The sequence below is a fragment of the Callospermophilus lateralis genome, chromosome 14 (assembly GCF_048772815.1).
Source record: "Callospermophilus lateralis isolate mCalLat2 chromosome 14, mCalLat2.hap1, whole genome shotgun sequence".
Classification (NCBI taxonomy): domain Eukaryota; kingdom Metazoa; phylum Chordata; class Mammalia; order Rodentia; family Sciuridae; genus Callospermophilus; species Callospermophilus lateralis.
The window spans coordinates 24027112-24041316 of record NC_135318.1 but is presented as its reverse complement, the minus strand read 5'-3'; the positions used below and the strand labels follow the sequence as shown (position 1 = coordinate 24041316).

Here is a 14205-nt window from a genome sequence, read left to right as displayed (position 1 = left end):
CAGCCTTTGTTACCTGGACTCATGGTCAGCAGGGTGTAGTAGACTGAATTTGGTACAGTAGACTGAATATCCTGGACAATATAATTTATAGCTCTCAAGTTGCACAAATCGGTGCTCATCAGTGTCAGGTTTCTTCACTGGCAGGATAAGGATGTTGTAGAGGGACTGGCAGGGCGGAATCCATACATGTTTTAAAATTTTTTCTAGAAGAGGCTGAATCCCTCTCAATACCGTTCTCCTAAGGGAGTATTCCTTCTTCCTGGGGGGATCCTAAGGTAGCATTGACTGCCCTTCTGAGGTCCCATCAGCCCATGTGGACTTCCTCACTTTCTGGTACACCTCCAGTAGAGTAGGCTTCCTTTTTCTGGTTGCACTTGCAAATGAAGTCATTGCTTTTTGTGCAAAAGGTTATTTGAACATTTAGTTTACATAACAAATCTCATCCTGGGAGAGGCAGCAGGCAACCTGGCATGGACAAGAAGCTGTGCCTTCATCTCTGCTCCTCCAGGGCACATTCAAGGGGTTGGAGCAACAAAAGCTTCTGAGTGTGACCTGTCAGTCTGCTACTGCCTTGGTGCCATCGATGTTAAATGTTTCCTCACTGTTAATTGGATCCAGGGCCCCTATGGGGCTGTATTTATCAGTAGGCACACTGATTTGGTTTTTTTTTGTTCCCCCAATGGAGAGCATTCTTCCCATTCTTTCCTCTAGACTTTTTATTTTTTGAGGATCCTTTTGCAGAGCCGCCAATAATGCATGGGTTGGCTTTAGTTTCTGTTCCTCCTGGATATTGTGTACATTAAAGGCATTATCAGCTAGCTGTGAAGGGTTAATGTCAATCTTTCCTTCATCCGCTGAAGCGTTCTGCCAATATCTGGGATGCTCTGCCCAATGAGGGTCATATTAACCCTATGGAGGTTTTCAGGAGCTGCATCAGTGTCTTTCCCATATGTGTGATAGATTTGCTCTAAAAATTCAGATGTATCCTCACAACACTTAGAACAATTTTGAAAAATTAGCAGATACTTAAAGGCATTGGTTCCTTTTGTTTTTAAAATCCTCCCTTCTACTGTTAAGTTTTTCTCTGTGGACATTAGCAGGGCTAAGAGGCAGGTGCCTTCATGCATGGGGACTCCAGGAGACCCTGACACCCACTTGGCTCTGCTGCCAGAACACAAGGCACCGCCCAGAGGTGTCCATGGGAGGTGGGACAGCACAGTGGTTCAGAGCATGTAAGGTGGGGGGAGGGGCAAGTGGGGGAGGAGGGCCATGAAGGCCACATGTATCTCCAGTGTGGCCTTGGGTGACAGTCATGGCACAGAATGCTTTCAGGTGCTGTCTGGGTCACCAATTGATACCAAAAGATCAATCTTTGTTTCCTGATGCCAGTCCAAATAATGAGGACAAATAATGAGGGCAAAGTTTATGAGAAAAAGAAAAAAGAAGTTTTATTGATTTGCTAGCAAAGGGGAGGGCAATGGATGGATCCAAAGACTACCATCTCACTGCCATCTCAGGTAAACTAAAAGGGGATTACAAGGACTGGGCTCCAGGTATAATTATTATTACTGGATATTTTTATAATTAATATCCAGCTGGTGTCCTTGAGAGAGCCACGGCTCCGGTTCCCAGGTCCAGAGTTTATTCTTTCAGTGAACAAGGAACACAAATCTTAGACTGGGATGGGAAACGTATTAATCTTGTTTCTCCTGCTGTTAGGGACAGGGAGAAGGAAAGGAGGAAGAAAAAGAATAAAAACATCACAGTTTTAAAATAAGCTACCAATGGTTGAGCAGCAAGGTTTACCCTCCAAGTGAAGGGAGCTCACATTACAACACTGCTTGGAATATAACGTTTGGGCATGTTTAGTCATCTTCATGTAAAGATGGAAGCCATGGAGCAGTGAAATGCTACAGTTAAAATCACACAAACACAAAACTGTAAAGACTGTTGCTATCAACAAGTCTAATTTGGAGGGCAACAACATGGTAAAGTGCTCTCCTAAGCTTAAGGCTTATACACTTGGGGAATGCAAATGCACTTCATGTACAAGCAACACAGATACATGCAAGTCCTTTATAATACACCAATTTGGCTTTTACTTTTAAAGAAAACCTATGTATCAGTAGGATAACTATAATAGTATTGCTTTGCTTTTCAAACAGTTCTATAGAAGTTGAAAAACTGAAGGACCACATCAAAAATCTGGTTCCAACCATTAAAAAAAATTACAACTTAGTAATGACCATTTTATACATTCATTCAGATGTGATGGCTATTGTTTAGAAGAGAACATTTATTGGTTACATGTCATGAATTAAATCGATGTATCTTTAACTCTACAATTTTTTGAGTGATGTTTAGATAAAACTCAGATACATGGAATGCCTTGCCCTCATATATACACATACCTTTAACAAAACAAGAAAAACTAAATGTATTATTTTACATTTTCTAAAATATCTCTTTTTTGTGCTAAAATTAAGTTTTCTTCAATATAAAAAGGACTTTTTATCTTAAGCATCTAACAAAGAAAAGTACAATCCTGATTGGTCAGATAGATAGCCAGACAAAAATGTGTGCTAACAATTCTGAAGAGATTTTAATTTTTATTTTACCAATAAATTTAAATGAACACATTGCTCACTCATTTATCTGTAAGTCAATTTGAATAGAATTTCCTAGGGGATTTTATTATTATAGACATATAATTAACCCAAAATTTTCAGGTCACACAGAGGTTGAGTTTTAAAAGATTTTTTCTTCTTTTCTCTCCTTTTCTTTATCTTTATTTCTATATCTTGGGGTGGGAGAGCTCTTTAGCATCTCATCTCTTTTTTACACCTAGAGACATGTAAGTACATAAGCTCAAAGGCACCAGAGATCCAGAACTGGGTACAAAGTCCAACAAGTATCTCACCTGACTTTCAGTACCAAGTTTCAAATGGCTGAAATGCTAAAATGATGAGATTTTCACCTATACAAATGCTACCAAATGTAAATGGCAGAAGTGCCCAGATGGCAGAGAATGGGAGGTCCCAGTGTGCACATCAGAGTATCTTACCCAGCCTAAGAGCCTACTAAAGGAACACTTTAATGCCAATTGCTTGCATCAACACAAGGTGCTTGGTCAGCCTGCACCATGAATGATGAAAACAAGGGAGAGTTCCCAGAATAAAAAGGGGTCCTGCAGCTACTAGAGTTAGTACAGAGACTTCCCCTATCCTGGGGGCTGGCTGTGCCACAAGCAGCAGTCCTCCTGGCTGGCTCACCAAATTTGTCATGGGAACAAGTCAGGCTGCTTACCCTATGACAGGTCAGTTAAGTTGGAAAGATAAAATATTGAGGCAAGGAAGGCGAGTTACTCCAGAAGCCTGCTAGAGGAAAAAGCCCTTCTTGCTTGGATGCTGATTTAGGGGAGTTTTATACAGATGGTTGATGGTTGTTCCTTACATAGTGCAATTCATGGTAATGCATAAAAACACCTCCAATGCCGGTCTTCAGAGTGACTTACTGAAGGGCACACAGACAGCTGGTCTGAGGTTCCTTTTACCCCCCACTGTTGTGCATTCTCTTTTCCCCGATTTCCTCCTTGCCCTAGCTAGGTCACCTTTCTTTTAGGTCATTGATATTTTGATAGGAGAAGGTAGAAAAATCATGATTTCACATCACACCAAATTAGATGAAATTAGATCTGATTGTTTTACTTAAAACTTTTCTTGATTTTTGCCTGCTGAATTTTGATCTGTACAAACACATTTTATTGAGAAGTGAGGTTGGGCCTCTAGGTGGGGACAGAGAATGTTTCTGGACTGTAGTACTGCCCATTGGGATGAAGGACCTAACATGCTTGATCCTGGAACTTCTTACCCAAGACCAGGACTTTTTCTGTATCAGTGGATGATATTCATGGAGACACCTTCAGGATATGTGGTTAAATTAAATGAATAAAGCTATGAAGAGTTCACATACTATGTTCATATTTTTTTTTACATAACAAGAAGTTTCCAAAGGAAGGTGGCTTCTGTGTTCCTTTGGTGGCTTACTGATGCCACTAAAAACCCAGACACTTCCTATGTTAATGCTCCACTGTTTTTACCTGTAGTCTTACCTGTAGACTTCATTTTAGTCATTTTATAGTTGCAAGACACTGGCTGCAGCTCAAGATATTACATCTGCAATCAAGTCAGGATGAAAGAGGAAGTAGACGCATTGGTCCCATCTGTTCCCTTTATCAGAAAAACAAAAGATATTCAAGAAAGTTCCTAGAAGATTCCCCCTTTACATTTTCTGGCAGAGTTAGGGGATTTGATCACTGTTCAGATTTTCAGCCTCTATAGTGGACAAAAAAGAAGAAGGTAGAATGACTGTTGAGTTAGCCAACCAGTTGATTTGAATGAGCCCATGGCTGACTATTATTCTTTCACGTATTTGATTAGTTATTTAAGTATGGCACAATGTTGTTGCCTCTTGCTGTCTTCTCTTCTCCCTCCTGTCTCCACCTGACATGCATCACGGTGTATGTCAGCATTTTGGTTTAGGGCACAATAACACACACGCCCCGCAAACTTGGGACCATATCTGAGTACCATTCCGACGTTAATTAATTTGTTTTTAGAAAACAAACAAACAAACAAACAAACAAAAACAACATGTCTGAAACATATTGAAATCAGGACACATTTTTCAACTTTCTTTCTCTCTTATTTACCAAGGTATCTTCCTATTTATTTTGGGAATGGGAATCAACATTCACAGTGACTATATATTGCGCCAGCTCAGGAAGCCTGGAGAAATCACCTACAGGATTCCACAAGGTAATGCCTTCCCCAGCCCACCAGGTTCCCACTCTCCCTTGGAGCCTGTCCCAGGGAGTAAGCTCTAACAAGTGGAGATAGAGTATCAAATGCATAACTATGCAACAAGTCCTGGCTTGCTCCTGACTTCTCCTCCACTCCCTGTTCCCTCCACAGCACATCTGCATTTCTCACGTGTACCCTGAAGCTCAATAGAGCTACAAGAATCATCAGAAAGCAAGATCACAATATCCTGAAGGTGGAAGAGGGTGCCAGGCGTGGGTAGGGTAGGAGTAGACTGCAATCTAGTTGTAGTACATAAGATAGTTCTGCACCCAGAGTGTAATCCTTTCTGAGTTAAAAAAACGAAGCTTAAGATTTCATTGCTGTGTCAACATCATAAAATGCACTCACAAGAACCTAGATAGTGTAGCCTGCTAAATCCCTTGGCTCTAGCCTGCTTTTAATTTTTTTTAACTGTGCATATTTTTACCTTTCAAATTTTTTTTTGTTAAAAACTAAGACACAAACACACATTAGCCTAGGTCTATATGGGTTCAGAATCATTGAAATTATGCCTTCCACCTTCATATCTTGTCTCCTTGGAAAGTCTTACATGTAATAACACACATGTAGCTTTAATCTCCTATGATAAAAATGATTTGTTTGTTTTTTTGGGAATACTTGCTTAAGAATGTTTTACAGTTAATTTTTTTGGTATTCTAAAATAACAAATAATACAGCATAGTAAATTTATGAACATAGCACAGTAGTTTATTAAATTGCGTCCTGTACATAATTTAATGTACAACACTTTTATATGACTGGCAGTGTGGTAGGTTTTTTTGCACCAACGTCACCATGAATACACAAGTAGTGCATTGTGTATGAGATTACACTGGCTATGATTCACTATAATTATCTAAAGGGTCACCATTGTATAAGCAATCTGATGTTGACTAAAGCATTGTTATACAGCACCTGGGTATATATTTTTGGAGATATTGAATATTTTGAAGATGCTGAATATTTGAAATCCTAATTATTCCCAAGAAAGGAGGGTGTGAGATAAACAGATAAGCAGGTGGGAATGGGTCAGTTTCAGTAATCCTTTAACACATTGGAAGATTCCAGAACAAATAATCCAGGAGAACCCCACAAAGCTCCTATGCTTGTAATGGGAGTCTCCAACCCCACCTTTGTTCTAGCTACCTTTATGTGTTCTGGAACAACACATAGAGGGGTACAATGTCACAAGGTTGCAGCTCTGATCATTGACCTTCTGATTCTTCTGCACACAGGTGGTTTGTTTACGTATGTTTCTGGAGCCAATTACCTTGGCGAGATCATTGAATGGATCGGCTATGCCTTGGCCACTTGGTCCCCTCCAGGACTTGCGTTTGCCTTTTTCTCACTTTGTTACCTTGGCCAGCGAGCTTCTCATCACCACAGGTAAACTTGTCAATAAACGCAGTGGAATCCAGGTAGCTTTCCTCTCCAGACATGCTTTTTAGCACAGGGAGTCTGATTTAGAAACCTTATTTATCTTTTTTTAAGGGAAATTAGATACCATAACCTGGGCTGTAAAACGCTGAAATTTAAGGATTTTGCTGTCATTGCAATTTAGCTGGATGACCCAAGCAGTAAATATTTTTCTAAGAGGAAAAACAAACCCATGTAGATGGAGGCCCCTAAGGTGACAGTTGGGAAGCCCCTGTGTCTACCCTTTGAAGAAGCCTTCCCAGCAAGGGCACCTTGTATCCAAGTGACTGTTGACCCGGGTTCTGTGCTTGGGGATGGGTGCTACTTGGCAGTAAGTAAGCTGTAGATACTGAGTTAAGAGACAAAAGAAGTCACCTTCATTTCCATGCCCCAGTCCCCTTCCTCCATGATTCTGGAAGTGTGTTCTGTTGAGGAGACCAGGGCCAGCACCTCCCAAAGGATCGCAGATAATTCTGAGGTCCAGCCCGGATAGAGAACCTCTGGGAAGAAGCACTAGCTGGGTGTCTATGTGGATGTTCTTTTTGGGAGCTAGTTTCAGTTCAAGGCTTGGTGCTAACAGTTCAGGTAATCACAGAGTCCTGTAATCTGCAGAAGGATTATTTGTTCTGGAATCTTCCAATGCTGGGGCTTCTTCTGGTACTGTCCTCCTTCCTTTACCCCTCTCCATCTCTCATAGCCAAGGCAATGGTAAGGTAGAGTAAGCAATTGTGTGGAGGGTGCTATTGTTGGACTGCCCCCTCTGCTGGTAGTTGCTGGGATTGCAGGCATCTAGACCCTTTCCTCTGAAGGTCTGGTCTACAGCTTCACTAACCCCACTAGGGGTTGGGTGGGGACAAAAAGGGATAACTAAAAGTATCGCTGGAAGGAAACATATGAAATTGTTATCTGAGTTTAAACCTAAGTGTGACCTTCATATCCATTTCTCCAAATGGCTTTTGGGGAAAGAGAAAGCCTGTGATTCCTGGAGACGGAGAGAGGATGATCCACTTTACCTTTTGAATATAGCCCTTGCTGCTCATTTATTTTATTTTTAAAATTTTTTTGGTAGTTGTAGATGGACACAATACCTTTATTTTATTTATTTATGTTTACACGGTGCTGAGGATCGGGCCCAGGGTGTCACACGTGCAAGGCAAGCACTCCACCACGCAGCGACAACCCCAGTCCTGCTGCTTATTTCTAAAGGGACATATTTTTATTTTTCTATTCTCCCTCTCCCTCTTCCTGACCTGGGGAACTAGATTACCTTGAGTTATCTGTGCTTCATAGGAAGGAGATGTCACCAGAAGATCCAGGAAGTGACTATGTCCCAGGTTAACAAGTGAATTTCAGCACACCTTCAGGGCACACCTGGAATGGAGCCTTTGAAGAGCTTCTTTCAAAGCCCTCTGTTTTCCCTGACCAGCAGAACCATAGACTCTGAAACCGGAGTCCCCAGTGTTTCTCCTTTGCTAACCAAGGATTAAACCTTCTGTTTTCCTTTACTCAAAACCATGTCCTCATGATTAAATTGGCATGAATTGGCGTTGGGGACAAGGACCAAGCTTTTGGTAACAAAATTGGTGACCCAGATGGGACCGGAGAGCAGCCCCCACTCCCTTTCTTGGGCAGGCCCGGCACTCCAAGCAACCAAACTTCCATGCTGAGGATGTAAGGCAAACTTTTTTGAGAACTGACTGCTGGAAAGTTAGGAGATGGGCAAATGTACCTGGAGTTGAACCAAAGGAGCTATTCCTGTGAGTAGAGGGAGGGACTGAAGGATTGTTCCAGCAGTTGCTGAAGCACATTTTGCTTCAGGGAGCTCCCACCTTCCTTCCCTGAACTATATGGATTTCTCCATCTTGGTCTACTTTGAGAAAAAGGAAACCGAGCACAGTAAAGTTGTGACACCTTGGCCATTCAGTAAGCTCCCTTGGGGTGCACACTGAGACCCTCAATTCTACACATGTGTTTCCCCTTTGTGGAACATCTGTGGCACCAGTGGTGTAGAAGTCATGGTTAAGTGGGAGTTGGGAACTTTGGGGGATTTTCCTCTATCTGTTCTGTTTTAAAGGTTCCCATCTGTTGGCCGTGGTTTGGGAATCATCTCTGTTTGTCTGTCTCTATTTTTTGTTTGTTTGTATCTGTTTCTGCCCCTTTAAGACATGGGTAATGATACTGTTTTGATCCTATAGATTGTTTTCTTGGGAAAGATCATGGCTGAATGGGTCACTTATAGATATAAACCTGTCTAAGAAAAAGATGATGTTTTACTGTAACAATCTGGTCTTTGAATGGTTTTCTGAATTATTGTACAATCTTGCAGTTGGGAGTTGGTCTGTCAGAGATAAAATAAGTGAAAGATTCTGTATGTACAGGAACATATGCAATTACATAATAAGGAGTCTTAACAGTCAAAACCAAAGTTGGATATAAAAAAGTGCTGCCTCAAATGTGTGGATATAGCAGGAGAGCAAAAGAGGATTAAAAAAAATTTTTTTAAATCCCTTTCAACCTAGTGCTGACAGTCTGAGCACTGCTTCTCATCCTGGCTCCAGGCGGCTGCAAATCATCCTATTGTGGGTCAGGGACACCAGTCCTGGGATAAAGGGAAAAAAAAAAAAAAAAAAAATCCCAGGAAAGCTGCCTGGTCTATAGAGAAATGGGTAAAGAGGAGCTGGCCTCTACCCTGCTTTCCAGCCACTCTTTGCCCATGGAAATAAAATCAGAGTTTGAGAACAGGGCTCAGTTCGCAGATAAATGAAATCTATGTGGGCTGTAGGCCTCACTGATTTGTTTCTGGGTTCTTGTCTCATCAGTTCAAAGAATGAAATCCGTGGATGGTGGCAGAAGACAAAAATAAAAGAAATAAAATTAGTTTTGAATGAGAGGAAAAAAAAGTGAAATTCCCCAGGATGTGAGGGGGAACTGGTGGAAAGCTTTCCCAGTTGAGGACACTAGTCTGGAGACGTAAGGCTTCTGGACAAAGGCATTGACCAGAGTCCATGAACAGACATTGAAAAGTGTTGGGCTAATTGTTGGGATCTGTGCTGTACAGATGTTAGGAAAGTACCAAGGCTAGTGGCTTGACCCATGACTTTCTATTTGGCTGGGTACTTTCAGTCCTTAAGTCTAAACTTTTTGTAACCTGCATTTAGGTCCACCCCCATTTCAATTTTCTCACCACTTTGGGACAAAGAAATGGAATCAAATGCTTAACCTTACAGGGTTGCCTTTACATTTGAAAAAAAAAAAAAAACCTTATTTGCCACCCATTACACTCATTGATTAACTAGCCTATTTTATGGGGGTGGAGGGTGGGTAAAAACTGCCAGTCACAAAGAATGGGGCAACGGGTACCAGTACTATTAAATTGTAACCTGGGGACAAAATAGTCTCCTCTTTTAAGATCTGACAGGATAACCCATTTGGCCAGGGGACATTTCTGGGTGTAGCCCTGCCTGTTGCCCACAGAGCTAAAATACAAGGGCCTCCTGAGTCCCCATGTACGCAAGCATCTGTGTCTTGGCCCTGATGATTTCTGTAGAGAGAGGTCCCTAAAAATCTCTGTAATGGTCAGTGTGGCCTTCACTGGACAGAGTGCCATAGATGTATATGTATATAAAGAGAGAGTCTCTGGGTGCAATTGACAGTGGGACAGTGGGGGACTCACTTGTTGATGGCGTTATGATGATGATAAGGGAGACTGGTCAAACAACAATACCTATGCTCAAACCCCTTGAATGCAAACTGGAAGGAAAAAAAGATGAAGGCACAGGTGTTGTTGTTGTTGTTGTTGTTGTTTTGTATATGACAGACTGGGATCCCTCTCTTAGGATAAAATTTGTCATGTAAATTAAGTGTACAGATAACATTCTCACCCCAAAAGCAACAACTTCATTTGCAAATGCCTTCTAGAAAAAGAAAACAGAGCTTGCTGTGCTGGAGGTCTACCAGAAGTGAGTAAGACCTTTTAGGCCAAAGAGACCCTGAGAAAGGTGATCAATTATCCTACCCAAGATTTGTTTTAGGAGAAAATAACTTGTCCCAGGAAAAAAGAAAATAACCCTTAAGAGAGAGGCATTAATGGGGATTCATTCTGTTCTGGACAATTGTTTAAAATGTGTATTGTTTCAGTTTTGCCAGACATCTACTCTGCCTATTCTGCCTGTTGAAAAAAACCTCACACTGATGAGTGCTAATTAGTGCAAGACTTGAGAGCAATACTAGAGACAGATACATCTGAAACTAAATATGTTTGTCTGAGCTTTATCTAAATGTTCTGTAAAAGTTTATAAAATAAAAGTTCAGGGCTCGGGATGTGGCTCAAGTAGTAGTGCGCTCACCTGGCATGCATGAGGCACTGGGTTTGATCCTCAGCACCACATTTAAAAAAATAAAGATGTTGTGTGCACCTAAAACTAAAAAATAAATACTTCAAAAAAATAAAAGTTCATGTGGGTTTATCCAATAAGAGCTCTCTTTTATCTGGCATAAAAGGGTCACACTGCCATTGGGAAAACTGGCTTATGTCTATCTGTTCTATTTGCTTTGACTAAGTCTAGTTCTGATCATTAACACCGTTCCCTAAATGTCTATGAGATTTAAGGCTATCCTTGATTTTTGCTAGTAGTATTGGAGTCTACAAGCTTGCAATTATCTTCGAATTCTGAATTCTATTGTGAAAATAAAACCTAATTAATATAAGGACATTTATGTAATTGTGATGCTAACTATTAGTTCTTCTTTGTATACTGAATACATTTATGTTCTTTTAGTATACAAGTTTTAAAATATAAAGCTTAGGAAAGCACTTTACAAAACTGGTGTTCTCCAAACTAATGTTGTCTGTAATGGTAATTTTAGACTTACAGAAATAGCAAATTTAATTGGGGACTTGTTTATATCATTTAACGTTCTGTAACTGAACTTGTTATCAATAAGGTATATGTAAAATTTATGTTACTTTTTACACTGTGGTGAAAATTTAAATGTACTTTTGAAAGATATTGAAAGTCTGATCTATTTAAAGGTTAATATTGTGAAACATAAAAACATTTTGCCATTTTCCTACAAAAGGGTGTTAAAAGCTTTCTTAGCTTTTGATTGATTCATGTTTCAGATATAATGTTATGTTAACTAACATTCATATAGACTCAGGATACAGTTTACAAAAACTTTGTAAAATGGTATTTAAAAAAAGAGGTAAAGATCAGCTTCAGAAATAAAACATACGTAAGATTTGTCAAGAGCTCTGCCTCATCTGAGCAAGACTCTGCCTCTCATTTTACTCCGTGTTAAGATGATTTCAAAGTAGACTAGACTTAAGCTCTTTAAAGTTATGTTCAAAGGATAAATATTTGTCATAAAGATGACTGTGATCTCAAAATAAACAGGACATATAATATATAACTAAGTAAGGTTTAGAGTTATAAAAAATTATGTTTCTTGGATCATAGCCATTATCCAAACTAAATATGTTTCTGCTATTGGTAATTTCAATTTGTATTTTCCTTTAAAACTTTACAGCTGTTGCCTGTTAATGTTTTTCAGAGGTACTCTTTCTAATTGAACAACCTGAGTTAATTTGAGATAATAAGCTTTCACTGATGGGACAGACATGAAATAAGGCTAACTTCCAGTGCTAATATTGATCCCCAATTAAATGGAAGGGGTAACTATAAAATTAAAACCCATTACTCCCATTTAAACACTGGTGAAACTGGTCTGATGGATGTTGAAAACCCCAGACTTGGAGATTACAGTCAAGAAAGTAAATGGGCCAAGGAAAAAGCAGCCAATGATGGAACTCCTCCAGTGAGTTTCCCGATCTGCCAATCAGGAAGACTGTGAAGACCCTAGAGAATGGGAAGCCAACCAGTGCACATTCTGCAAAGAGGGTGGTTGACCTACCTAACCTAAGAAGAAAGGCTTTTTACAAGATGCACCCCTTTCCTAAGGCTGCCATAAGAAAAGACCACAATCTGGGTGGCTTGAAACAACAGAAATTCTTATCTTGCAGTTCTAAGGAGGAGTTTGAAATTCACTGCAGGCAGGGCCATGCTGTCTGGTGGCTTAAGGGAAGAATCCTTCCCTGCCTCATCCCAGCTCCTGGTAGTGGCCAGCCATACTGGGTGCCCCTGTAGTATGAGCTCAATTTTGTCCCCCAAAACAAGTTGAAGCCCCAACTCTCAGCACCTGTGTCAGCCTCACTGTAACCTCTGCCTCCATCTTCATGTGGCTGTCCCTCCTGTGTGTCTCTGTCTTATGTTTCTTTTCCTTTTCTTTTAAGGACACCTGTAATATTGGTTTCAAGGCCCAGGTTGCTCCAGCATGACCTCATTTTAATTTATTATGTCTGCAAAGATCCTAGTTCCAAAATAAGGTCATTCCCAGATGCTGGGAGTTAGTACTTCAGTATATATTTGGGGAGGAGGGAATTGAACCCATCACCCAAGGGCATTCCTAGGTTTCATGAAGGAATATTTTCCTGGGAATATGGCCAACCATCTGGGATTAACTTTGACCATTGTCTTTGGGAGTTTTGGTTTCCCTGTATTTCTCAGCTGAACCCAAATGGTGCGTCTTTCCATTGCATTAAAAAAATTCTGGTAAATTAATATACACATCTTGAAGTTTGCCATCTTAACAGTTCTTCAGTGTAAAATTCAGTGGCATTAGGTGTGTTTGTTAATGTCGTACACCCATCACCATTGGTGTCACTGGTGATTCCTTTCTAACTCTCAACATAAGAATTGTCAACATTTATAAGAGATGGGTTACAACAAAGAGAAAAGGATACTCAAATGGCCACCTGGAAGAGCCAGGCCCTAAATAACTGTAGGTCAATGTGTAACCAGGGTTTCAGATATAATGACCTCGACTATTGGCTGCTGTTCCATTGTATTTGTGATTATTCCTTTCGTGTCTTTTAGGTTCTACCTCAAGATGTTTGAGGACTATCCCAAGTCTCGGAAAGCTCTTATTCCATTCATCTTTTAAAGAAACCAAATTAAAAAAGGAGCAAAGCTACCATAATACCAAGATGCTGACTCTCAAGATGCTGAAACTATAATTTGTAAAGTTTCATTATATAAGTATGGATGCATAAAATGTGGTAGTTATCGTTCTGCCAACTGGCTTGGGGATTCTGCGTGATGCAGAATCTATCCTGATCTCCTATTGGAGTTTCATTTTCCAAGTGGAGACATTTTCTTCTTAGCTATGCCTCCTAGAAAGTGTAGAACTTCCTTTTTTTTTTTTTTTTTTACTGGCTAATTCCAGTACCTGTTGCTTTTTCCTTCTCTGTATCAATGCAGGACAACTCTGTAGCCAAGAGTTTTTGGGGTGAGGGCAGTGCTTATAGAATTTATGAACGGCATACATTTTAAACCTATGCAGAGTAGCAGAGGATTAAATTCCAAAGCCACGTATGCTCAGAGCACACCCACTCCTCATTGAAAACCTAGTCACATCTCCCTTTTCCTTAGTTAATTAGGAAAGATGTGAAAAGACAGAGTCATATCTGCCTCCTTACATCGCCAAAAATGTACTGACACCTTGACCCCACTTCAAGTTTGTACAGTGTCTTAATCAAGGGGTGCCTCAGTCTTCCAGAAGATTCCATAGTCCCCATTAGAGATATCAACCTAACCCAGAAAACTAGTGTGACCTTCTTGAAGGTCAGCTGTGTTGTTTGTTTTTGCTTCATGTTTCTGGGGATCAAACCCCGGGCCTCATGCATGCTAGCAAGTGCTCTACTAATGAGCTGTATCCCCAGCCTGAGGTTCAGATTTTAAAGACAAAGAAAAGAATATGACCCCCAATGGCTACTGAGAGAGTAAAGAAGTGCTTTGCAATATACATCACAAACTCTCATGTTCTTGGAAACAAATGAGAATAACCAATAAGGGAAATTCATGAGTAA

The 14205-nt window shown here is 40.4% G+C and overlaps 1 protein-coding gene across 1 annotated transcript in view; it reads left to right on the top strand.

Annotated features, from left to right (window-relative positions):
- Srd5a2 (steroid 5 alpha-reductase 2) overlaps positions 1–13280 on the top strand; it is a 55042-nt gene extending 41762 nt beyond the window's left edge. Inside the window, exons 3-5 of the mRNA XM_076833833.1 lie at positions 4716–4817; positions 6098–6248; positions 13214–13280. Of these exons, the coding sequence (XP_076689948.1) occupies positions 4716–4817; positions 6098–6248; positions 13214–13280 (320 nt within the window). The remainder of the gene's footprint in view (positions 1–4715; positions 4818–6097; positions 6249–13213) is intronic.
- Positions 13281–14205: the final 925 nt, after the last annotated feature.